The sequence below is a fragment of the Taudactylus pleione genome, unplaced genomic scaffold (genome assembly GCF_031769625.1).
Source record: "Taudactylus pleione unplaced genomic scaffold, aTauple2 ptg000018l, whole genome shotgun sequence".
Lineage (NCBI taxonomy): Eukaryota > Metazoa > Chordata > Amphibia > Anura > Myobatrachidae > Taudactylus > Taudactylus pleione.
In genome coordinates this window covers 4288551-4314947 of record NW_028284420.1, presented here as the reverse complement: position 1 = coordinate 4314947, position 26397 = coordinate 4288551, and the positions used below count along the sequence as shown (strand labels likewise).

The window sequence follows — 26397 nt, the reverse complement described above, 5'->3', positions numbered from 1 at the left end:
GGATACAGACTACCTATAAGATTAAACAGTGCCATTATGGCATGTAGATGACGCTTTTAAGGCACCTTGGGCATCACTGAGTTGGATTCAGCTTGTGAAACGCCTGCAAATAGCGAGTTTTAGCTAACTGCGCATGTACATAAGCGAATTTACTCATTTTTGTGCATCACCAGCCAAGTTGAACGGATCAGGCACAGATCACTCTCTACATGAAATGGGTGCTTCTGTGTGCCATCTGAGTGGCAATGTTGCAATCGAGTCATGCATACAGTAAAGACAAGCCGGCTTCTGATGCATCTCTAGCACCTAGCATTGGGCAAGAGCAAATGCCAATACTAATGATTGCGGCTCTGAACAGAAACACAGTGGGCAGTAAATCTGGATTGCGTAGCATACTACAAATACAGCCACTTAGCATTCGACTCGGAATCAGGTCCCTTGCCATTATTCTCCTACGGGCTGTTTTACACAAATAAGTCAGGTACAAACTTATTATGTAATGTGATGAAATCCTCCCAGCAACATTGGCCTTAAATCCCATCTCTCCCTTCTAGTATAGCTGCTGTTGTGGGTTTATAACCAGATGCTATCACTGTTGCTATCGTTTAATTAAGAAGCCTTCGTCTGTGTCGAAACAAGTAACAGTAAATTAAACAGGAGCAGAAAAACTAGTTCGACACACAAGTAATTTAATTAATAAATTATATTGTAATTCTCAACTACATATTTCACACAATATTTCTTTTGATATTTATCCAATAGGTGCTAAGTGCCCTTGACTATATAAAAAAAACGGAGTAACTTTGCATGATGCAATGCGAGGGGTGCAAAATGTAGTCCCCAAATGATGGACTGTTTTATTTTACACTCTAGTTTAGATTTGAGCTAGAACACACCCCTCTCATATCTAAAGGCCCCCATACATCAGCAATCTGAAAACCACAATTGAACAATTTGTAGATTTATTGCCAGATATTAGGATTTCCCAATCTAGCAATCTGCACACATACACTACAGATCTGTTTAATACCCCTTTCACATCGCAAACCCGGGTCGGACCCGGGTTTTGAACCCGGGTCAGGGCCTTTCAGTTTCGCCATAATAACCCGGGTTATTCCTGGGTTACTGCAGATTTGGTGCCTTTTAACTCAACCCGGGTTGCCCATGTTAAAACGGTGTGATGTAATTTTTAAAGGATTTTATTGGCTCACAATTATAACGTTTTCAGTAGAGAAAAAGGAGGGGCTAGGGAATGCTTGCAGTGCAGCAATCATGGCCGACACAGCACACGTCACAGATGCAAACGGCCTGATTCAGAGACAGACGCACTGAACGAGCGCTCGCTCTGAATCAGGGCGTTTTTGTTTGTTTTTTGTTCGACCTCCTGGCCGCTCGCATAGCTGTGGGTAACCACCCACAGCTATTGCGAGCGGCCAGGTTGATTGTTGCGATGGTCAAGACCATCGCGACCAACGGGCTTGTGACGAGACCCTTGCGGTAGGGTCTCGTTGGCCGCAAGCCCCAGTGAGCCGGCTCTAAATAGAGTGGGGCCGCCCCCAGACGGCAGGCGTTCCTTCGGGAACGCCTCCGTTTGGCCAGCCACCCCCCCTGCCCGCCTACCAAACAGGGCGAGCTGTCAATCACCATCGACAGCTCGTCCCCTTTGGTGCGAGACCCAGAGGGGCGGAGCGCCCGTTGCTAGCCGGGTCTCGCGCATGCGCTCGACGGAGCCTGCTCCGTCGTGTGCATGCCCAGTGGGTAAACATCGACCCGGTTGCGAGCGCTCAGCAGCTTGCGACCGGGTCTGAATCAGGCCCAAAGTGTGCAGTGCAGGACAGTAATGTAAATACAGAGACGTGCTCTGTGTGCAGGCTGGTCAGATGACTGGAAAAAGCCAATCAGCACTATTTTCTCAGATCCGGGTTGAATATCCCGGGTCTGTACCATTTAAGAGCCAAATACCGAGTCGGTCGACCTGGGTTATTCATTTTGGTGCATTTTAAAATCATGTCGACCCGGCAACAACCCGGGAATAACCCGGGTTATTTTGGCGATGTGAAAGGGGTATTAGTGATTTGCAGATCGATTGCAGCAAACACAGATCTGCCAGTCTTGAAAGACCCATCATTTTGCTAGAAAAGTTCTGCAAATCTGCTGATCATGTCCATACACCAGCAATCTACAGCCCCAATCAATCTGTGAAATCCAAAATGTTGGACAATCTGATTTAACAATTCCAATCACTTTTTGGTTGCGATCTGTGAAGCCCATACATTGCAGATTTTTATACACAATTGATTGCAAATTGCTGGATTTGTAGTGCTGCAAGCAGAAAAAGAGACAGATGCAAGTGCACACTAACTATGCTGAACCTAATAATAATACTGCTAAATTGCATCCAAGAGGTTCTTAGCATCCATTCACAAAGTAAGTGACAGGTAGCCAGCGTTTGGGAGTGGTAACGGGCAGGGTAGCTAGAAAAAGGCAGGGTTCTTAGCGTTTAAACACTGTTACATGGGCAGGCATAAATTAGCCATTGAGATCTCCTACGCAGCACGAGAGCCCTCTGCGTGTTAGGCAAGCTATGTGCTATGTTTGCAGCTGGTCAGACCTTCCGCAAGGGCAAGATGGCTGCTCGATGTGCGTTGATGTTACTGATATTTATGCATCTAAGCAACGTTGTAAGAAGGCAGCAGTGGGCCTCACTATGTTCGGGTGATCTTTGGAACCATTAGCATATTTTCACAGCTGCTATCGCGTTAGCGATAAGGCCCATTATAAATTTGCCCCACCTGCAATGCAGCATGGTTTTGCAAAGGAGCAAAACTAATACTTTCTTCTTGCTTCACTCCTAACTCTGAATCAGCCCTTAGAGTAATAGGAGATACACACACATTATCTTGACTTTGCAGCAGCAGGAGACATGTGCGGATGATTAGCCCAAGAACCAGACAGCCTTCACCCCACAGTAAAAAAAAAGAGAAAAGCCCCTAAAACTACTAAAAGCATCCCTGAAACTGTCAGTCAGTAAAAGAATGGGACAACTGTCTGCTGGATAAGTTACCCATAAAGATGTATTGATAAAGTTGAGGAGTCTTACCTGAGGGAGGCTGAAAGCAATATTCCCTGGTAGCACAGTATGATGGGTCTTTACGGTGAAGATATACCGATGGTTTGGTGATGTCCTCACATGTACATGTCTATAGACAAAAACAAAAAAAAGGAGAATGTCAAAATCAAATGCCAGCCAAATACAATATAGAACTGTAGTCCCACAACAAAATGCTTTTTTGCAACTCAATTTGCACGTTTTACACACAAATTGATGCGCTTGTAGGACAAGATGGAAGCATCAACCCAAGTGCAAAATCAATCATCATCTGCTGTGAGGAGCCAGATGGCTAGCTTTGACTATAGTAATAGGAAGGGCTGGGGGTAGTGAGCCATTGCTGCACTTGTAGCTATAAGTATATCTCCTACCACTTATCTGCTATAGATCAGAAGATTTGTGGTTTGCGCACCTCAAATGATAAAATCAACAACATCCCTCCAAAGTTTATCTAATGTGGGCTAACTCCAAGTAACATGGATGATACCTCCAACCTTACCACAGTTTTTCTAACAAACTTACAAATTATTCAGCCAAATCTTGTGCATTCCATCTGAATATAATCTATGAATGATCTTGATTGACATTTCAGAATGATTAATGCAATTTGATATTTTGAAAACATTTGTTCCCAGTCCTTGTTGGTTATACACCTTATTATATGGGTCCCAAATTCTACAATGAGCTAATGGCTGCACTACTGACAGATTGTGGTTGCTGGCTGCAAGAATTGACTCCAATCCAACATACATTAACACTACCAGTCACTTCTGTTTCGGATACACAGTGATATAAAGCCAATCAAATTGCTGTGTATAGACAACATGACACTTGGCTGTATGAAGAACTGATTTAGGGGGGGGGATGTATCAAACCTTGGAGAGAGATAAACTGGAGAGAGATAAAGTACTAACCAATGAGCGTCTGTCATTTTACAGGCTGTGTTTGAAATATTATATTTAGGAGATGATTGGCTTGTACTTTCTCTCTTTCCAAGGGTTAGTACATCTACCCCTAAATTCCTTAAAGGTCACTTCCCTTACAGGCACAAACACTGCATATTCATTGATTGATTTTACTAGAAACTACAGAATTGGTCTACAAAGTGGAGACATATATCAGACGTTTCAATGCAGGGATGGTAATAGTTTATACACAATCAGCTGCCTTGGCTATTCAGCTTTAGAAAATGTAGCTACTCTCACTGCGATCGACAGATTTTTATTATTTATATCTTTTCTCTTATGGGGGGCCAAGGTATTGTGTGAATTTAAGGACATCATTATATTGTCAACATTACTTATTTGAGGTGTTCAAGTTGTATTTGCTTTGCATAGGGGCCCTGTCGCGTGAGTGGCCCACATGACCAGCAGCACTATACAGACTGGTGGCAGCAGCTCCTTTACCCACCACTCACATCAATGTCACTGTGTGCCCTGTGCACAGACTGCTACGTAGCCTATACTATTCCAGTGAATGCACGCTCAAAGTACCTCTCTGTCCCGAGTATACACTCTGCTATTCCTCTGTATTTTTAGTGGGCTAGCAATCCCTCTGTGGGAGCAGCACCTGTGTATATTAGGAGGATACCCAGTGATTATCAGAGAGCCTGAAATATTTGGCATCTTTTTTGTCACTATGAATGACAGCGCTAAAATGAGGCTGACGCCAAAGACCTTACTGCAGCGTTTCTCAACCACTGTGCCATGTGTCACAAGCGGTTGTCAAGTGTGGCGCGAAGTCAGAATTGACTTTACTTGTATTGCTGGCCAAGGCAGTGTTGGGCTCTTCTTTGCGGCTCAGGCGAACTTATGGAGACGTGGCGACATGACATAGACCACGCTTGCCATGTTGCACGCTCGCCTGCACACTGCTCCGCACTGTGTGTTCAGTCACTGAGTGTGACTGAGCAACCCCAGCCGACGAAGGACAGGACAGGGACGACAGTGAGCCTTCTCAGCTGGTTATGTGGGGGCCAATGTAATTTCTTTTTTCCTGTGGGGAGCAATGTGGGTTTTTTTTCCTGTGGAGGCCAATGTGTGTGTTTGTTTGCTTTCTGTAGGGACCATATTTTTTTTTCTTTGGGGTCAAATATGTTTGTTTTTGTTCTGTGTTTTATTTTTTTCTGTGCGGAGCAAATTTGTGAGTGTTTTTTCCCATGGGTTCCAATATGTGTGTTTTTTTCCTGTGGGGGGCTGATGGTGTGCCTTAGGAATTTTAAAATCTTGCTTGAGGTGCCGCAAGTTAAAAATTTTTGAAAATCACTGTCTTACTGTAATCCACCCCTGTATTTTAAAGACAAAATAAATGTAACAGGCTGGAAACCTGCCTCTCTGTTATGTACTTTTAGAGGAATCCTACAATTGTTCTGACAGAAATTATCACCTTGAAAATAAACATCTCACATGGTTTTCCACTTGAAGAAGTGTAGCTTTTTGTGAGAGTGCTCTTCTCAAGATGTGAACTTTTAATTGCTGTTTAAGGAAATAAATGGGGGGGGGTTTGGGTCTAGTGCCCTATTCTGGAATCCCCTATGATTTTCCAACATTGTTAACACTTACAAAACTTGAACAGTGTATTCTGTATGTGTTTTTATCCAGTCATTTTCGAAGAAGCTTACATACTGTAATAAAATCAGATCTGCAGAGTTATGCCAACCTTTCACTTATCACTAGGTGGAGTCTCTTCAACCCTACTACACATGTTGATCAAAAACTGTATACGATTCATATTATTGCATTCAGTTGTGACAATTACAGTGTTCCGTAAGTCAGTTTTACAATACAAGTACATCTTCATTCTTCAATCTATACCCATTTTGCTGAAAAACTTAACTTTCTGTTTGTTAAATCAACAATCTTAACTAGCATAACTACAGGTTTCCAGGTCCATGCAGTACATGAGATCCCATGACATAGAAACTCACACACATAACAGCCAGACAATATGGGCTGTATTTAAGGTCTATTATGAAGCAGTTCTTTAACAATAGCAAAAAGAGGGGTGTGTATTACTATGACATATAAGTAGTGTATGAGTGGTGTAATCAATAAAGGTTTGTGGTTTATTGTCATATTAAAGTTACAGGAAGAGGAAACTTGGTCAGATCAGTATTCATTTAATCGCAGGAAAGACTACACGTCCAGAGTAATAAAATCCTCCGGAGAAGTTCTGCCACAAACCCTCTATGCACACCAACCAATCATTTTGCTAGAATGGCGGTGCGTCAGATCAGCGAGACTCTGCTAGCGCAGAGCGTCTATTTTTGTTTTTTTGCAGAAAATGTGTCCAAGTTGCAACACAAACGCAATGTGACTAGGATGCACCAGCAGACTGTGCTGATTGATTTGATATGCAACACTTGTACATCTTACATGGACGAACATCATCATTCCTGGACAAAAGTCCAGGAATGATGATGTTCGTCCATGTAAGATGACGTTTTGCCTCTTTCTGAGTTCCGTTTTTTTGGAGGGAAAAATCCGAACTCCACGTGCAAACTCGAAGCTATCCGAGCCTGCACATCCCTAATCTGTATACGAAGTGCTACAATTTAGCGGCCACAGTTTTTTTCATTCCAAATTCCGTTGTAGTTCATATACAAGTGTAAAGTTGCTGGTGAGTCCTAGGTCACATTGCGACTCAGACGCATTTTCCGCAAAAAAAAAACGTCTGACGCTAGCAGTGTAGCATGGGACCTGGCGGCTTACTCACACCAGGCAAGTCGCGCTGCATGGGGTATTGAGGCTAGATGTATGAGGACACATCTGTACATAGTGTGATTTAGTAAATGAGAAAGTTGCAGATAATTTTAATATAATAATCAGACTTTACCTATTTTAAAGACTGCAGCTAATTTTCCCAACCAAATGTTTTTCTACTGCTGCTTTACTCTGTTAAGGGGGGTATCCACTACACGATTAAGTGGAATGACTGAACGATCACGATTGTTTGATCGTTCAATCGTTTGCAAAAGTGTCTAAAACAACCAGCGATGCGCGTGCCCACTGGTCTTTAAAGGTGCATACGCACGGTCAGATTTGTCAGATGAACGACTGAACGATTTGCAAACGATTGAATGATTTTTGACTACATTAAAATGAATGGAAATCGTCCAAAACTGACTGCAAACATCAGATGTCAGATATAGTTATCTGACAAACGGGAACGCGCATCATTCAGACATGTCATATGTCAGATTTTCCTTCAGATATGAACGATTGAACAATTTTTTAAACAGTTATCGTTCAGATATGAAGAAAAATCTGACCGTGTGTATGCACCATTAGACATCTATGATCTTTCCAACATGCTGGTCAACCTGACGATATCGTCAGGTTCAGCATGTTTCCAGATGATTGATGACCCTGCACTGAACGTCTGCTCGTTCAGTGCAGGCTCATCACACAACTGACAAACAACTGCACGATTACAATGTTGTAATTGTGCAGTCGTTTTCAGATCTGGTAGTGGATACCACTGGTGATACTAAAGGGTGGTATCATTGACTTTACTGATTACAATACAAATAAAATACATCTACCTTCATACAAATACAATACAAAACTGCACCAACATACATCTCTACCCTAGTCTTACAATACATGCCACTTACCCTCTGCCCAAGATCTATGTCTCTCACCCACACATTATCTTCTCCAATTCCCAATTGCACAAGACCTTGTTTTGAGCTGCACTGACTCAGTTTACACACTCTTCCTATCCAATACTAAATACAATAACCCTACCTAAGCTCCACTCACTCAAAACTGTTGCACTAAGCCATGCACGCTCATGTGTTCTAATGCAAAACGTCTTAAGTTGTATGGAGGAGTGTGAGTGTATGCTGCACTAAGCCACACCCCCTTGCTTGAGCAAAGCCAAGCCTTGCTCTCCATAGGTGCAGCCCTTGATCAGAGGCATGTAAAAACTACCGTTAGCCGACAAACCAATATTTTATTTTTCTTTTGCACCTATTCACCCATTAAGGGCTCTTGCACACGAACACTATTTTCTCAGTGAATGTCCAGTATGGGTACATGCATTCTGTTTGCAAAGTAACACTTTTGGTCTTAAATGGTTGCAAGAATACCCCTAGCCTTTTGTTTTGAATATGATTTTTTGATTACTTCAATATCAATCTATTATTTTGCATTTAATTTAACTGGAGGAAATATCCTCTGAAGCTGTCTGCAGGTACATGCATCACAATTTGAAAAACCCTGCCCAACAGCTGTCTACAATAATACCCTTATACAGGGGGGAATTCAATTAGCCCTCATAAATTTATCGAGGGTGAAAAAAAGTGGCCGGGGCAATACATTTACAGCCCTTTCTTCTTGCCCGATAAATTATGTGTTATTGGGCATCAACACATAGGTCCAGGAATTATTCCCGGATTCTATGTGGGTGATTCAATTCAGCGGGAATTGAATAGCGCCAGGAGGAAGCTCCCGGTGCTATTCAATTCACCACAATGTTTACTTTGTCGGGAAGCAGTTAAGTGAGAGAATGCCGGTTCTCGCGACTTAACCTGGGTGTTTAGTCGTGAGAACTGCCATTCTCCAACTAAAGTGCCGGCTGCGAGACTGTTAGCGCCGCGCTAAGCTAGATAACAGCCTCGGAGGATGCGAGAAGAATCCTTTAGTTGGACTAAACAGTGCGCTGAATTGAATAGCTCCGGGAGATCCATCCCGGTGCTATTCAATTCACACTGAATTGAATCGCCCCCAATGTGTTACCCCATTGTATGCACCCGATAACAGGCTAATTATCTTGTATATCTTTTCGAGTCTACTCAGACCCGAAAAGGAATACGCGTTAAGTACAGTGCTGCGGGCTGACTTCGGGGCTAATTGGATAGCCCCGGGGATTAACTAGCGGTAAATTACCGAAGCTAATTGACATCCCTCCTGAACCTTATATGTTACCTGGAATCCCCAACCATCTGCAATAAAACCCCCACTTATACTAGGTCACCAACTATTTGAATCAATATCAGCACATACACTTAATAAGCAGAAGGGATAGTTGAGTAGAATTCTGTGTAACCCATCAACCAAAACATTGCTTTTATCTACAGACATAATTATGTATGTACCAACCCAAGTGGTACACAGCACCCCATCTACAATCAATAAGGACTACTCACCTGGCATGATATATAATTTTTGCTAGTGTCTGTAGAGGAGCTAATAGATTTGTATTATGATCATGTCCAGTAGACAGACTATGTTGGGTACATGTAGTCTCCTCATGTCTGTCTGTCATGTCCCCTGCGGCTCACAAAAACCCGGAAGTCCTCTCATCACAAAGACAACTCTTTTCGGAAGAGTTCTCCATTGCAATTTAATTGTACGTGTATACCACGTTATTAATGCCGGTATGCATGCGCTAAGTGGCGGGATGGATCGCATCCAAAATACAATACTTTATACATTCTGCCTATAGGCACTGAGGCTGCCTTCCAATAATCTGATAATACCAAAAAAATCTCAGGTGCAGAGAGTGCCAGGGGCATTAACTTGCTCTGGAGCAATTATAATTATTATTACACAGCCTGTGACTCTACAGAGACTGGGAATCCCTGCAAACCAGTCAAAGACATACTAAGACTTGTATCAGAGCTAGATAGATGGTACAGACAGCAGCTTACCACTTATTTCTCCCATATCAGCTCCACATTCTCCTATTCCCCTCTCCAGCAGACACAGCACCCAAATCCACATCCACCCCACTCACAAACTAAGCGATTGCACAGGCTCTACAATCTCTGCCAGCCAAGGCCATAACTCCTCTGCCCAGCCCACTACACAGCCTAGTCTTCTTATCAGTTCCGGGGAAGACTGATCCTGTGACATTGAGGCCCCTGTCCCAGCTCATGGAATGGAGGTTTGATACATATGGCTTACAGCGCACTACTCTGCAAAGCACTCTGCACAGCGACAGTATCTGTTGGTCCTGTCCTGAGATTGGTAGAATTTTTTTATGATCAAGTCCAGTTTTCTGGTCATTATTGATATGTTATGTGTCCTGGGTCTGTATAGAGTGCAAAAAAGATGTATTATGGTAATTTCCAGTTGTCAGGTCATATTGAGGGATGTAGTATTCTATGTTAGGATAGAGTGTAATATAATCATTTTATACACCTGTCCATCTTGTCAGAACAAGTTGAACAGAGTAGAGGTCTAGATAAACTGTTAATTTAATCTTTCAGTGCATCCGGAAAGTTTTCACAGCGCTTCACTTTTTCCACATTTTGTTATGTTACAGTCTTATTCCAAAATGGAATAAAATAATTTTTGTCCTCAAAATTCTACACACAATACGCCATAATGACAATGTGTAAAAAGTTTTTTGGAGATTTTTGCAAATTTAATAAAAAAAAATAAAATAAGAAATCACATGTACATAAGTTTTCACAGCCTTTACAATGAAGCTAAAAATTGAGCTCCGGTGCATCCTGTTTCCACTGATCATCCTTGAGATGTTCCAACAGCTTAATTTGAGTCTACCTGTGGTAAATTCAGTTGATTGGACATGATTTTGAAAGGCATACACCTGTCTATATAAGGTCCCACACTTGACAGTGCATGTCAGCACACAAACCAAGCATGAAGTCCAAGGAATTGTCTGTAGGATTGTCTCGAGGCACAAATCTGTGGAAGGGTACAGAAAAATATCTGCTGCTTTGAAGGTCCCAATGAGCACAGTGGCCTCCATCATCCGTAAATAGAAGAAGTTCGGAACCACCAGGATTCTTCCTAGAGTTGGCCGGCTGTCTAAATTGAGCAATCGGGGGAGAAGGGCCCTAGTCAGGGAGGTGACCAAGAACCTGATGGTCACTCTGTCGGAACTACAGCATTCCTCTGTGGAGAGAGGAGAACCTTCCAGAAGGACAACCATCTCTGCAGCAATCCACCAATCAGGCCTGTATGGTAGAATGGCCAAAATGCACCTGAAGGACTCTCAGACCATGAGAAACAAAATTCTCTGGTCAGATGAGACAAAGACTGAAGTCTTTGGCGTGAATGCCAGGCGTTCTGTTTGAAGGAAACCAGGCACCGCTCATCATCAGGCCAATACCATCCCTACAGTGAAGCATGGTAGTGGCAGCATCATGCTGTGGTGGGGATGTTTTTCAGCAGCAGGAACTGGGAGACTAGTCAGGATAGAGGGAAAGATGAATGCAGCAATGTACAGAGACATCCTGGATGAAAACCTGCTCCAGAGCGCTATTGACCTCAGACTGGGGCGACGGTTCATCTTTCAGCAGGACAACGACCCTAAGAACACGCCAAGATATCAAAGGATTGGCTCAGGACAACTCTGTGAATGTCCTTGAGTGGCCCAGCCAGAGCCCAGACTTGAATGCGATTGAACATCTCTGGAGACATCGGAAACCTGATGGAGCTTGAGAGGTGCTGCAAAGAGGAATGGGCGAAACTGCCCAAAGATAGGTGTGCCAAGCTTGAGGCATCATATTCAAAAAGACTTTAGGTTGTAATCAGGGCAGGCACTAGGCTGTGCTGCGCCCAGCGCCGTCCTGCGTTGCCACCCCTTGCCTCCTCCGCTCCCTCCCTTTGAGCTTAAATATCTCCTATAGCGCTGGGAGGGAGGTGGGCGTTTCCTGCGCCCTCCGGAAACAGTAGCACTCCGGGCGACACACCGGCTTGCCCGTGCCTGGAGCCACTACTGGCTATAATTGCTGCCAAAGGTGCATCAACAAAGTATTCAGCAAAGGCTGTGAATACTTACGTACATGGAATTTCTTAGTTTTGTTTTTTAACTAAATTAGCAAAAATAGAAAAAAAAAAAAAAAACCTTTTTACACGTTGTCATTATGGGGTATTGTGTGTAGAATTTTGAGGACAAAAATTAATTTATTCCATTTTGGAATAAGACTAACATAACAAAATGTGGAAAAAGTGAAGCGCTGTGAATATTTTCCGGATGTACTGTATATCCATTTACTCATATTTCACCATATTTAAACTGTATAGTAAAGAGGCCCATGCATCAGCGCTGCAATTCCAGTTTTCCCCGAAGCCGATTCGATGATCAATGATCGGCAATCCATCGAGGAGTCAGGGAAATTCTGCATGTTAAAATTCCCATATCAGCTCCACAATCTCCTATTCCCCCTCTCCAGCAGACACAGCACCCAAATCCACACCCACCCCACCCACAAACTAAGTGATTGCACAAAGGCTCCGGACAGGTACAGCAAATAGAATGCTGAAAAATGCTGCCAGCAAAGCTCAGTACTATAACTACTGGACATTTAAATGTAATGACATCTACAAATTTAATTAGACATCTACAGAACACGCCTCTACTTTATATCTCCTGCACAGGGGAAATATTTTATGTTGGATTAGGGGGGGTTGACTACAATTAAAAAGGGACTGGTCTTAATACCAATTTAATTCAGAAGAATATGCTCTATTACACTGTTTTCCACAATGGAAGAAAAAAAAAAAAAAAGAAAAACATTAATTTAGGTATGCTTACTGTCCAGACTGAAAATCCTTTTCATTCACAACAGCACAGTTGGAAAGAGAAAGCTCATCAGTAGGGCATCTTGCTGCTTGCATAGACTGTAGGGAACAGAAATATTGTTAAGCATAAAATAACAAGAAGATGATAATAATTATCTATGTGCAATGCATACTCCAGAGACAGGCAAAAATAAACCATTGACACAGGGAATATTGTTCTCATTTTATTTTTCAACCAGTTTATTTTGTTTCTGGTTCTAGTCGAGAGTGAACTCCACTAATAACACTTCAGTAATCTCACAAAACGTCAAACCATAGGAAAAGTCAGGAAGGGAACACTGCAATCAGGAAGAAGAAATTCATATACATTTTCATTTACAGGTCCCGAGAGAATTGAAGATGGCAGAATTTTAATAAGGTTCCAGTCTATGCCTATTAGTTGGGATACAGTCAGTATCCCGGTGCAGGGGATGCTGGCGCTTAAAATACCGGCACCGCCATCCCGAAGGTAAGTAGCAGGGTTGGGGGGAGAGTTAAGAGTTAGGGTTAGGCACCTAGGGGTTGGAGGGTTAGGCACTAGAGGGGCAGTTAGGTTCAGGCACCGGGGAGGGAGGGTTAGGGTAAGGAGAGGGGGAGGGATAGGATACCTACCGACAGGTGTCAGTATCCTAACCCTGTCGGGATGTTGGCGTCGGAATTTTGACAGCCGGAATCCCGAGTGCTGGCATCCGATACAGATCCCCTATTAGTTAATGGCCATATAGCCATTTAAGAACTTCGGTGTATATTTACTAAGCCTTGGATGGAGATAAAGTGAACGGAGATAAAGTAACAACCAACTAGCTCCTTACTGTCAAACACAGCCTGTGACATGGCAGTTAGGAGCTGACTGGCTGGTCCTTTATCTCCATCCAAGGCTTAGTAAGTAGACCCCTTTGTTTCTGGCTAAGCGGGAAGGTCTTTTGACTAAACTAACACATAAACAAGGGCTATATCAAAATTGATCAGCTTGTCATTCTACAAAACCCTGAAATGCAGCCCTAAAAAAATTTAGCAACATGACCACTGCATACAGCAACATTGGTTTTCTCTTACATGTTCTCTTCTCCAAACATGACCATAGTACTTCGGTTAGATGTGGTGAAATCATTTCATAAAGTATAAAGGATATTGAAAGGAGTGCCTTTACCTATATACAGTGCATCTGGAAAGTATTCACAGCGCTTCACTTTTACCACATTTTTTTATGTCACAGCCATATTCCAAAATGGAATAAATTCATTTTTGTCCTTAAAAATTCTACACACAATACCCCATAATGAGAACGTGTAAAAAGTTTTTTTGAGATTTTTGCAAATGTAATTTAAAAAAAAAACTAAGAAACCACATGTACATAAGTATTCACAGCCTTTGCCCAATACTTTGTTGATGCACATTTGGCAGCAATTACAGCCTCAAGTCTTTTTGAATATGATGCCACAAGCTTGGCTCACCTATCTTTGGGCAGTTTCGCCCATTCCTCTTTGCAGCACCTCTCAAGCTCTATCAAGTTGAATGAGAAGCGTCGGTGCACAGCCATTTTCAGATCTCTCCAGAGATGTACAATCGGATTCAAGTCTGGGCTCTAGCTGGGCCACTCACATTCACAGAGTTGTCCTGAAGCCACTGCTTTGATATCTTGGCTGTGTGCTTAGGGTCGTTGTCCTGCTGAAAGATGAACCGTCGCCCCAGTCTGAGGTCAAGAGCGCTCTGGAGCAGGTTTTCATCCAGGATGTCTCTGTACATTTACCACAGGTAGACTCCAATTAAGCTGTAGGACCACTCGGTGGAAACAGGATGCACCTGAGTTCAATTTTGAGCTTCATGGCAAAGGCTGTGAATACTTATATACATGTGATTTCTTAGATTTTTCTTTTTAATTAAATTTGCAAAAATCTCCAAAAAACTTTTTACACGTTGTCATTATGGGGTATTGTGTGTAAAATTTTGAGGACAAAAATTAATTTATTCCATTTTAGAATAAGGCTGTAACATAACAAAATGTGGAAGTGAAGCACTGTGAATACTTTCTGGATGCACTGTAACTAATGCCCCATCCACCACTATGATCATGAGAGGCCTAAGTGAAATCTATGGGGCTGATGCATACGCCTTATGATTTTGCACTGTACATTCTGATAAAATGGGCGAGCACAAATATGGGTGATAGAGGGGCATACGTATTTGGATTTTTTTTCTGTGCTCATTTCTTTTGAGCAATGTATGACTAATTTACTTTCAACTCTTTATCGCTCCTCTTTCTTCATTAGTTAGTTGAAACTTAGACACACAATTAAGGGATATGGTCAAAGATGACTGCAAAATCACCTATAAAATGATTTACAATCTGTTCCTATACATCTCTAATCATCAGCATTTAATTCGGTAGCATATCTTGCTTAGATGCTGATCCACAAAACACTTGCTGTTTCTGTTAATCCTCCCATGCCTGACACAATCTGGAGGACACATGGTCCTCTTGTGGATATTAGGCAGCATGTAAAAAGTAGGAATTGTAGGATTATCAACCTTGAGATATTGCAGTTCAGTTTTGGTGATAATTTTATCTTTGAAAGAGTCTTCAATTATTCTTTCATATATTTGTGAAAATTTGCAGTGGCGTATTCACATTTCAATTCCAAACGCGCATCTCTTTTTCAGAGTCAATTAACCGGTTTTTGTTGCAGCCCCTTGAGCAGGTAAAAAGGTAGGGAAAATCTTTACTTTAAGATAAAAATGTCAGGACTTGCCTCAGAACTCCTTGGACACACCCCCCACCCCTCCCCTCCCTCCTAATGACAAACTAGACAGTTTGAAGGTTTCAGTTAGATTATTTGGGCCACTAATTACATGTCATTTTTGGGGTAAAAAAAAATGGTCTAAAACTACCCCAAAATAAGCTTTTTAGCTGAATAATGCATCAAAATTTAATGAAAGTATTTATTTAAATGAAAAATGATTGCTTAATTATTATTCTTCTACATTTTTTTTAGTTGCCTCAAATTACCCCAAAAGCATCTTCTTTTCTACTTTTTTTTTGCATTTTCTGTTTAATTCCTTTGTAATTAAAGTATATTCTACAGCTTTTTACATTATTTACATTTTTTTTTTAAAAATGCACAAATCAGCCATTTCACACCTTTTAAAAGCATACAGTACTTTCCTTATGGCCACTAATAGTCTTCTATATACAGTCAGGTGCATAAATATTGGGACATTAACAGAATTTTCATATTTTGGCCTCTATTCACCACCACAATGGCTTTGAAAGGAAACAATATGTGCTTTAACTGCAGACTTTCAGATTTAATTTGAGGGTAATTACATCCAAATCAGGTGAACAGTGTAGGAATTGCAACGGTTTCTATATGTGCCTCCCACTTTTTAAGGGGTCAAAAGTAATGGGACCATCAACTCAAAAGCTATTTCATGGACAGGTGTGGGCTATTCCCTCGTTATTTCATTATCAATTAATCAGGTAAAAGGTCTGGCGTTGATTCTAGGTGTGACATTTGCATTTGGAATCAGTTGCTGTCGACTCTCAATATGAGATCCAAAGAGCTGTCACTACCAGTGAAGCAAGCCATCATTAGGCTGAAAAATAAAAAAAAAAAACCATCAGAGAGATAGCAAAAACATTAGGTGTGGCCAAAACTACTGTTTGGAACATTCTTAAAAAGAAAGAACACACCGGAGAGCTCAGCAACACCAAAAGATCCAAAAGACCACGGAAAACAACTGTGGTGGATGATAGAAGAATTATTTCCCTGGTGAAGAAAAACCCCTTCACAACAGTTGGCCAAATCAAGAACACTCTCCAGGAGATAGGTGTATATGTGTCAAAGTCAACAATCAGAAGACGACTTCACAAGAGTGAATATAGAAGGTTCACCACAAGATGTAAACCATTGATGAGCCTCAAAAACAGGAAGACCAGATTAGAGTTTGCCAAACAAATTCTAAAAAAGCCATTACAGTTCTGGAACAACATCCTATGGACAGATGAGACAAAGATCAACTTGTACCAGAGTGATGGGAAGAGAAGTGTATGGAGAAGGAAAGGAACTGCTCATGATCCAAAACGTACCACCTCGTCAGAGAAGCATGGTGGTGGTGTGTCATGGCGTGGGCATGTATGGCTGCCAATGGAACTGGTTCCCTTGAATTTATTGATGATGTGACTGCTGACAAAAGCAACAGAATGAATTCTGAAGTGTTTCGGGCAATATTATATGCTCATTCTTCAGAACTCATTGGACAGTGCTTCACAGTGCAGATGGACAATGACCCGAAGCATACTGCAAAAGCAACCAAAGAGTTTTTTAAGGCTAAAAAGTGGAATGTTATGCAATGGCCAAGTCAATCCCCTGACCTGAATCCGATTGAGCATGCATTTCACTTGATGAAGACAAAACTGAAGGGAAAATGCCCCAAGAACAAGCAGGAACTGAAGACATTTGCAGTAGAGGCCTGGCAGAGCATCACCATGGGTGAAACCCAGCGTCTGGTGATGTCTATGCGTTCCAGACTTCAGGCTGTAATTGCCTGCAAAGGATTTGCAACAAAGTATTAAAAAGTGAAAGTTAGATTTAGGATTGTTTAGTTTGTCCCATTACTTTTGGCCCCTTAAAAAGTGGGAGGCACATATAGAAACCGTTGTAATTCCTACACCGCTCACCTGATTTGGATGTAATTACCCTCAAATTAAATCTGAAAGTCTGCAGTTAAAGCACATCTTGTTTGTTTCATGTCAAAGCCATTGTGGTGGTGAATAGAGGCCAAAATATGAAAATTCTTTCAATGTTCCAATATTTATGCACCTGACTGTATATCTGCTAATGAAATTTTCACTTTTTAAGGGTCTAGGAAGGGCTCCCCACTTTTTCATGCTATCTTCCCTGTTTGCTTTTTGGACAAAATTCGCACACTTCACTGCAAATAGTGCGAATTAGCATTGTGCATATCTTGGATGCGTGCATGAAGGCGAAGTATGTGAATTTAACGCCTTTTGAAACCTGCACCTAATTGAATTTTTCCATAAGTATCTAAGAATTGTTTAAATGCGTTTTTCAGGTATAGTACTTTGCCGACAGGATGATGTTGTCTGCCTTATCTGCGCGTTTTAGGATAATGTATCCATCTCTTTAAGGGCTCTGAATTCATCTTTGTTCACGTTCGACGTGTTACATAGGGGTTTCTATCCAGACCACTAGGCACAATATCTTGGAGCACCGCACTTCTCATCAGGATCGCAGAGTGCCTGTTTTTCGGCCTGCTTCGCCAGACAGGTAAGTATTTATGAAGTGCTACTATGAGCTTCTATGTATTGCATTGATATGATGCGACATATAGTGAAAAGTAACAATCGCCACAATGACATTTTCATGAATAGACCCCAATGTCTACATAACCTGGTACTTGTGGACAGCTCTGTGGATTGGGAAATCAGGTAGACAGCTCAATCCTTTGACAGACATTGGCCAGTGTAGATTTATTTTCTAAGACTAAAAACACCATCTCCATGCACATAAGATATTCTGGGTTTTTCACAGGCCCACGAAACCATATTGTCCCAACTAGTAACTGTGTGGGCTACCCTATAGACATTACTGGCCAAGTAAACAATTAAAAAAGAGGTAAGCGCTCTGTGGTGGGTGTGTTGATAATATCCGGTATTCTAATGGGAATTAGACTAGTGTGAACTAGCCTATTATGGCATGGGTGTTTATATGGTGTAACTGGAATCCTCTCATATGTGGTATGTTAGAATACAAGATTATGTGGGGGATCTGGTCAGCAAAAATTTGAGGCTGAAGCTTGTTAGTAGAGTTTTAAAGTCTAAAAAGTCTATATGAATCTGGTGGTGCAAAAACTGTTGGCTGGAAGCTCAACACATGTGTTTAGAGGGTGGTAAGAAGTCTGATGCTGGTAATTGTACCAGAATTTGTGGTGACTAGGTGGGCAATAACTTTCGGCTGGGTGTTCGGATAGTGTATGAAAATAATTTTTTTATTGATGTCGTGGGTGCACTCCTCCTCCCAGTCTCACATTACCTCAGAGAATAGGAACGCAGTATCAGAGTGACAATGACACTATGGTGCAGTGTGATATAGGTAAGAATAACTTACCAAACATGTGCATCTGCTGGTCCGTCACTTCTCTGCGAGTTCTTCGGTGCTTGCGGGTGAGGGGGGGGATTTGGAAGGAAAGAACTAAAATGATGCTGAGGCTCTAATTACGATATTCTAATTTAATGAGCAATAAAGTTACAACCTTGTAGCACAGCATATAGCATATGGCAATTCAGACTGTGAGCAAAATCAAGAGAGTCTGCAAATGATCCCAACGCGCTTCATCCCTATGAGGAACTTTTTCAAGAGCAAATGTCTGTTCCTAACCACTTACCCTGCTTTATAGTGGGGGTCCTCATTAACTATAACTCCGGTGCATGGTGAAAAGCCACACTTCTGGGTTCCGCTGTCAGCGCATGCGCAGTGTATATCCATGTAGCGCAAGTCACTACAAAAACTGACAGTGGACATCTGTGGTAGCTCAATGTTACGGAGTTCCCTATGCTTTCCTTATGCAGTATGGGCTCTACTTTCTGTAATCTGGACTCCAATTGAGGCGACGGCCATCTTTGGTGTGTCTTCATTCACTCTAGTGTCCATGGTAATAATCACAATGCTGTCGGCGGCCATCTTCCGTTAGTCCATAATGTATTGAACATCCTACAGTGAAGTGAACTGCTTATTTCCACGTATCATAGATGGAAAGTGTGTCTGATTTGGTAAATAGGTGCAATAATGTATCAACTCATGTGCTTGTGATATCCTGTCACATGCACCTATTAATATATCGCTAGCGATTAATGTTGGGGTTTTCTTACAACTGTCCTATAATGTTAGTATAGCAGGGATTATGAAAGAGGATTTCTATAATTACACTTAACCCATTGTGTTAATTATTGGAAGAGATAATATGCTAGATAGCTAATAGTAGTGACAAAAGATGCTATGTATCATATGTGACACTACTAAATATAGCCCTCCTTGAACTACTTGTATGGAGGACGGTGGTAAAGTGGTATATGCCATCAGAATATATATTGTGTAGTCTCTGGGGCTATCAGGATGTCATGTCTTGAATGGATGACATCTAGATGGTATCCATGGATGATATCTTAATGTTACCCATGGGATCGTGAAGATATTTCCTTCATGGGTATAGGGGGATTTGTTACAAACAGTAATCATATTGATGGGATATGTCCTGTGTTAAGGGGTAGTAATCATATGCAGTAGGGGGGATCTAATATGGTGACTTTCTTAGTATATGGCATGTCATAAAATCCTCTTGATAGTGTCTGTAGTCTGGATGCTTTACTCAAAAATGGCCCATAAGGTGGATAAGTGTCCCTGATGATATCTAGAATAATTTAGACAGTGGGCTCTCTATTGCTAACTGCAAAGGGGTGGCTGCGAATTCATTTATGACGATTTATCCATGTATGTCCCAAGGTGCCGTGGTTTATAGACAGTAGTGGGTGAATATTAATGATAAGAGTTAGTGGATCTAAATAGAATGAACTAAGTGGCGTTGTGATCCTTAGCACTAGATATCATTAATTGTTTTGAGGAATCATGAGCTTTAAGAGTCAATATTTAGACCTTCAGGATATAGTGTCTGTAGGTCATAAATCTACCTGCTTTCTATACAATCTATTCTCTCATATTTGTCCCCACTTCTCCAGTTGTAGTGAATCTTATCTATCGCAGTGAATTTGAGATTTTTGGGATTACAATCATGTTTGGTCCTAAAGTGTTCCGAGACACTTATTTTCAAAGCCTTTTGTTATGTTTCGGAGATATTCTCGAACACGAACTTTGAGTGTTCTTGTTGTCCGCCCTACATACTGTAACCCACAAGGGCATTCTAGTAAATAGATTATATTTTCACTGTCACAGGTCAGTGTCTTCTTGATTTCATATTCCCTATTTGTTTGATTGGATTTGAAACTACATGCGGATCCCGTGGTCTTATAGCCCAACGTTTTGCAATTATGACATCTTCCACAATGGAAGAAGCCACCCTTAACGGCTACTCCTTCTAAAGTCTTAAAGCACACAAATTGTGTCACACTGTGGCGCTTTAGACAATTCACACCTAAAGAGTACTTTCTTTCAGGATTCAGAACATAGTTTTTGCTGTAGTCTGTTCAAAGTAAATGTCTATTTTTCAGAAGATGTTAAGAAAAGGGATATATTCCTTCCAAACACTAATATCTTTAAACAGGTGTGAGCTCAATAGGGTGTGTTACAGCAAAAACTATAATCTGAGTCCTGAAAGAAAGTACTCATTAGGTGTGGATTGTCTAAAGCGCCACTGTGTGACACAATTTGTGTGTTTTAAGACTATTTTAAAGTTTGGTGAAGGCTTTCTTCTGTGCCACACGGGCAGATTATGACAAATAATTGTTTGCGCATTCTGGATCTATTGTTATAAAGTGTTATAGATATTTTTTCCTTCTAAAGTCGTCTATTATTTCCTTGTCTGTTTTGTAATGATTGTGAACCAATTTATTCTTTATATCGGGGGCTTTGCGGAAGACTACGTCTGGTTTATCAGATAACATTGCCGCCGACAGCATTGTAAAGGACAAACTGGGATTATTACCATGGACACTAGAATGTATGAAGACACATCAAAGATGGCCGCCGCCTCAACTGGAGTCCAGATTAAGTAGAGCCCATACTGCATAAGGAAAGTATAAGGAACTCAGGCCCTGATTCAGAGCGCTCGCTCTGAATTAGGGCCGTTTTTTTGTTTTGTTTTGTTTTTTTTAGAACGGCCTCCTGGCCGCTCGCATAGCTGTGGGTGACCACCCACAGCTATAGCGAGCGGCCATGATGATGGTCGCGATGGTCAAGACCATCGCGACCATTGGGCTTGCGACGAGACCCTTGTGGTAGGGTCTCATGGCCGCAAGCCCCAGAGAGCTTTCGGCTCAAACAGAGCCGAAAGCTCTCCCACTGACATCACTTGTGATGTCAGTGGGGCCGCCCCCAGACGGTAGGCGTTCTCATGGGAACGCCTCCATCTGGGCAGCCACCCCCCCCCCCGGCACGCCCACCAAAGGGGGCGTGCTGTCACTCAACATCGACAGGACGCCCCCTTTGGCACGAGACCCGGAGCGACGGATTGCCCGTCGCTATCCGGGTCTCGCGCATGCGCACGACAGAGCCGGCTGCGTCGTGTGCATGCGCTCTGGGCCACCATCGACCCGGTTGCGAGCGCTCAGCGCTTGCGACCGGGTCTGAATCAGGCCCTCAGTAACATTGAGCTACCACAGATATCCACTGTCAGTTTTTGTAGTGACTTGCGCTACACGGACATACACTGCGCATGCGCTGACAGCGGAACCCAGAAGTGCGGCTTTTCACCACGCACCGGAGTTACAGTTAATGAGGACCCTCACTATAAAGCAGGGTAAGTGGTTAGGAACAGACATTTGCTCTTGAAAAAGTCCCTCATAAGGATGAAACGCGTTGGGATCATTTGCAGACTCTTGATTTTACCCACAGTCTGAATTGCCATATTCTATATGCTGTGCTACAAGGCTGTAACTTTATTGCTCATTAAATTAGAATATCGTTATTAGAACCTCAGCATCATTTCAGTTCTTTCCTTCCTCCCCACTCACACGCAAGCACCGGAGAACTCGCAGAGAAGTGACGGATAAGCAGATGTACACGTTTGGTAAGTTATTCTCACCTATATCACACTGCACCATAGTGTCATTGTCACTCTGATACTGCGTTCCTAATCTCTGAGGTAATGTGAGCTGGGACGAGGAGTGCACCCACGACAACAGTGAAAAAATAATTTTCATACACTATCCGAACATCCAGCCGAAAGTTATTGCCCACCTAGTCAACACAAATTCTGGTAAAATTACCAGCATCAGACATCTTACCATCCTCTAAACCAGGGGAACCTCAGGCCCGGGGCCCTATAAAGCCCTCGCAATCATGTGGTCTGGCCCACTGAGCTTTTTTCTGCTAGCCTCATCTGGCTATCAGGGTGCCTAGAATGGCACCCTACAGCCAGAATCTGTGCAGCAGTGCTGCCTGGTGCGTCCTTAGGACACTTCAGACGGTCACACCGCTGCCCTTACAGCTCCCCGGAACATCCTCAGGATGCTACAGGCATTGCAGTAATCACTGGCAATTGTGGCGCCGCACCCATGTGACATCACACGAAGGGGCGTGGCCTGCACTTGGCCCGCAAATAAAATAGATAGATAGATATATCTATCTATCTCATCAAAATGGCCCTCGGCAGAGAAAAGGTTCCCCACCCCTGCTCTAAACACGTGTTGAACTTCCAGCCAACAGTTTTTGCACCACCAGATTCAGATAGATTTTTTAGACTTTAAACTGTACTAACAAGCTTCAGCCTCAAATTTTTGCAGAACGGATCCCCCACATAATCTTGTATTCTACCATACCACATATGAGAGGATTCCAGTTACACCATATAAACAACCATGCCATAATAGGCTAGTTCACACTAGTCTAATTCCCATTACAATACCGGATATTATCAACACACCCACCACAGAGCGCTTATCTCCTTTTTATTTGATTATTTTCTCTGATGTAAGGAGTTAAGGACACTTCCCGAGGTAGCAGCTAGTGGTGCACAGACACCCTTTGTAGGAGCGCTGACCGCCAACCCTAATCAACTACCAATTATTACTGGCCAAGTGTTCTGACCCAATTGAATTAAGTGTAGATATTATTACAAATTTGTAATAAATTGCTGTATTATGTAAAGTCTATAAATATTTTTCTAACTACTCCAGTATATAAAATAAATCCATGCAAAATACTTTAACGAGAAGTTTAACTATTTGAATTTATTGTGTAGGTGCCAAGTATGCAAAATAGACCTACAAGGTTGGATTTACAAATATAGCCCCTTTCCTATGCGTAATCACTTTTAGCGCAACAGATTCTCCCAGGTGCATGGGCAACATATAGAGAAAAGATTAGGAAGGGGGGAAACTTGGTTTTGGCCACAAGCTATGTTCTGCTATCATATGCTTGTTGGTGCATCAGAAAACACTATATCCACAGTATATCAGGATGAAAGTACCAGAGGTAGCAGTCATCATCAGATTAACACCTGATAGTCCTCATGTCAGTGAACAGAACATTTACACTTAGCATTAAATTAAACTCATTTCAATCCCACTGACAATTCAGCAGCTCTCAACACCACCCAGCCTCATGATGTTCTTTCTCTCTTCATTTTCTATTTTGCACAACCATGGAGTTTGTTCAATAATATATTGATTAATTTACAAAATTTTTATTTAACCTTGGAAAGCCAGAAAATCTGCCACGGAAGAAGGTGAAAGAAATGTAACCATAGCTGTGGAAAGGATGAGGAGATTATCGATAGTGGCAACAGATGGAGCGATCAGGCCCCTCCTCCTCCATCTCCTCTTTTGCTACCTGCTGTAAAGCCAAAGACCCTACAGTATGTCACCTCTGTTCTTTCACCGGCAAGATTAATTTGTATACTAAGTAAAAGTACTAAATACAAATTGATCACCGATTAAAAATCTAAGTTGCACAACAGCATATGTCTCATGTAACAAGGCACTTCTAAATAGTAATGTGCTTAAAGGGTTAACTTTGGGTCACCACCAGAAATACAGGTCAAATCATCTGCTGGTCAGAAACAGAATGAAATCCCTGGGGCTTTAGATACATTTCTGTAATCAGCTGAATGATTAAGAGCGTAAGCTTGTCAAACTGGACACCATCTATCTCTGGCTACCTTGTGCATAGCCTGTGTGCGCGTTGTTGCTGACTAAACATTATATCAAAAACCACTTAGGGGCCTGCGTATAGCTCAACAACATATTTTAATCTTTAGTGCATCCATATTTCCCCAGCTTTAAAAGAGAAAAACCTGTAGAACTTTCATTGCAACTTAGAATATTTCATAAGATAAATGCTCCGATGCTGATGCAGGAAAAGCTCTATCCACTTGTGCAGAGCTGGTTTTTGCCTTTGCTGGGTCCAAGTTGCTCTGAGATTGTGCCCACATATAGCTTCTAATAAAGTCTGAATTTCCAAACCGAAGTGACGTGCTGCTATCACTCAATAAAAAGGAGTACTGTGAGGGGAATACATACAAATTACCGCCGGACACAAGTCCCAACAGCGGCAGGCCGACACGGCTGAAAATCCTGATCGTCCCCAGGTAAGTATCAACTAACCTAACCTCTCTAACCCTCCTTAGGGGTGCCTAACCCTAATCTTCCCCCCATTGCTTAACCCTAATCCCCCCTCTAAGTGCCTAAACCTAACCACCCCTTCCCCGCCACCTAAACCTAAGTCCCCCGTGGGGGGTGCCTAACCCTAACCCTCCTTCCCCCTAGCCTAACCCTAACCTCCCGGGGGGATGCCTAACCCTAAGTCCCGCCCGGGAGCCCTAAACCTAACACTCCCCCCCGTGCGGCTGTCCGCAGTGGAGCCCGGCATCACTTCAATCGGGATGACAGGCGCCGATCTCCCGGCATCGGTAAAAACAAGAGATATGGTAAGAACTTACCTTTGTTATCTCTGTTTCTACGAAGTCCATAGGGTCCACAGGGTTGACCTTGGGGTATAGGTTGGGAACCAAATCCGGGCACCACGCAGTTAAAGCTTTTAGCTCCCAGGATGCACTTGGGTCCACTCTCCCTATAAACCCGCCCCCCAGCCAGAGGCACCTCAGTTTGTAAGTAGCCAAAGGCCGGAGGAGGAGAGAAAAAGAGAGAAAACTGGAACACTCTAGAACCATACTCACAGAAAAGGAGACGGGAAACCGGTGACCAGTTACACAGCCCATATGAAGCCAGGTGCGTCAGGGCGGGCGCCCTGTGGACCCTATGGACTTCGTAGAAACAGAGATAGCAAAGGTAAGTTCTTACCATATCTCTTGTTTTCTACTTCAGGGTCCACAGGGTTGACCTTGGGGATGTCCCAAAGCAGTTCAACCAAGGGTGGGGACGCTCCTGTGCTGAGAGGAGAATAAGTCGCCAAAAAGGAAGCATCCTGAGAGGCAAAGGAAACCAATGCCTAGAACCTTAAAAAGGTATGGACAGAAAACCACGTGGACACCCAGTAAGGCAAAACAGCCGAGGCGCCACAACGAGCCGCCCACGAGGGTTACATGGCCCGAGAAAAAACAAGCCTCAACGACAGAAATGCCCACCCATGGGTAGGCCCCTGAGGAAGACATACGAGGCCATCCAGCCAACATTTCATTATAGGCCGGCCATCGTTTCCTGTGAAAACCAGAAACCGCAGACCACCAATAAGGAGTCCAAATACCATAAGGAACTTGAACGGATGACATAAAGCCAAAGAGGCCGGACCACAGTCAATGAAGCCACACCAGCCGAGAGGACTGGGGACTGAATGGTCGTACCATAAGTTCCAGAATAATATGGAACCTAAAAACCACTCTAAGAAGAAACACAGGGAGAGAGCAACTCACACCCTGACATGATGCCCTCCAGAAGAGGGAGCCACATGAGAACGCTCCCAATTCAGACACTCTCCTGGTCGATATAGAGAGAGAGAGAAGCAGTAGGAACGGAGCATCGATGAGGAGACTCCGAAAATCTTAGTACCAGTGATGTCTGGGACGAACTGGAGCCCCCAGAAGGAAAGCCCCTCCATCTCG

General features: G+C 42.6%; 1 protein-coding gene across 1 annotated transcript in view; it reads right to left on the bottom strand.

Moving 5' to 3' along the window:
* The window catches only part of NSF (N-ethylmaleimide sensitive factor, vesicle fusing ATPase), a 138610-nt gene that overhangs the window by 52286 nt on the left and 59927 nt on the right, over positions 1 to 26397 (bottom strand). Inside the window, exons 2-3 of the mRNA XM_088442432.1 lie at positions 12623 to 12708; positions 3101 to 3200 (exon numbers count right to left, since the gene is read on the bottom strand). Of these exons, the coding sequence (XP_088298558.1) occupies positions 3101 to 3200; positions 12623 to 12708 (186 nt within the window). The remainder of the gene's footprint in view (positions 1 to 3100; positions 3201 to 12622; positions 12709 to 26397) is intronic.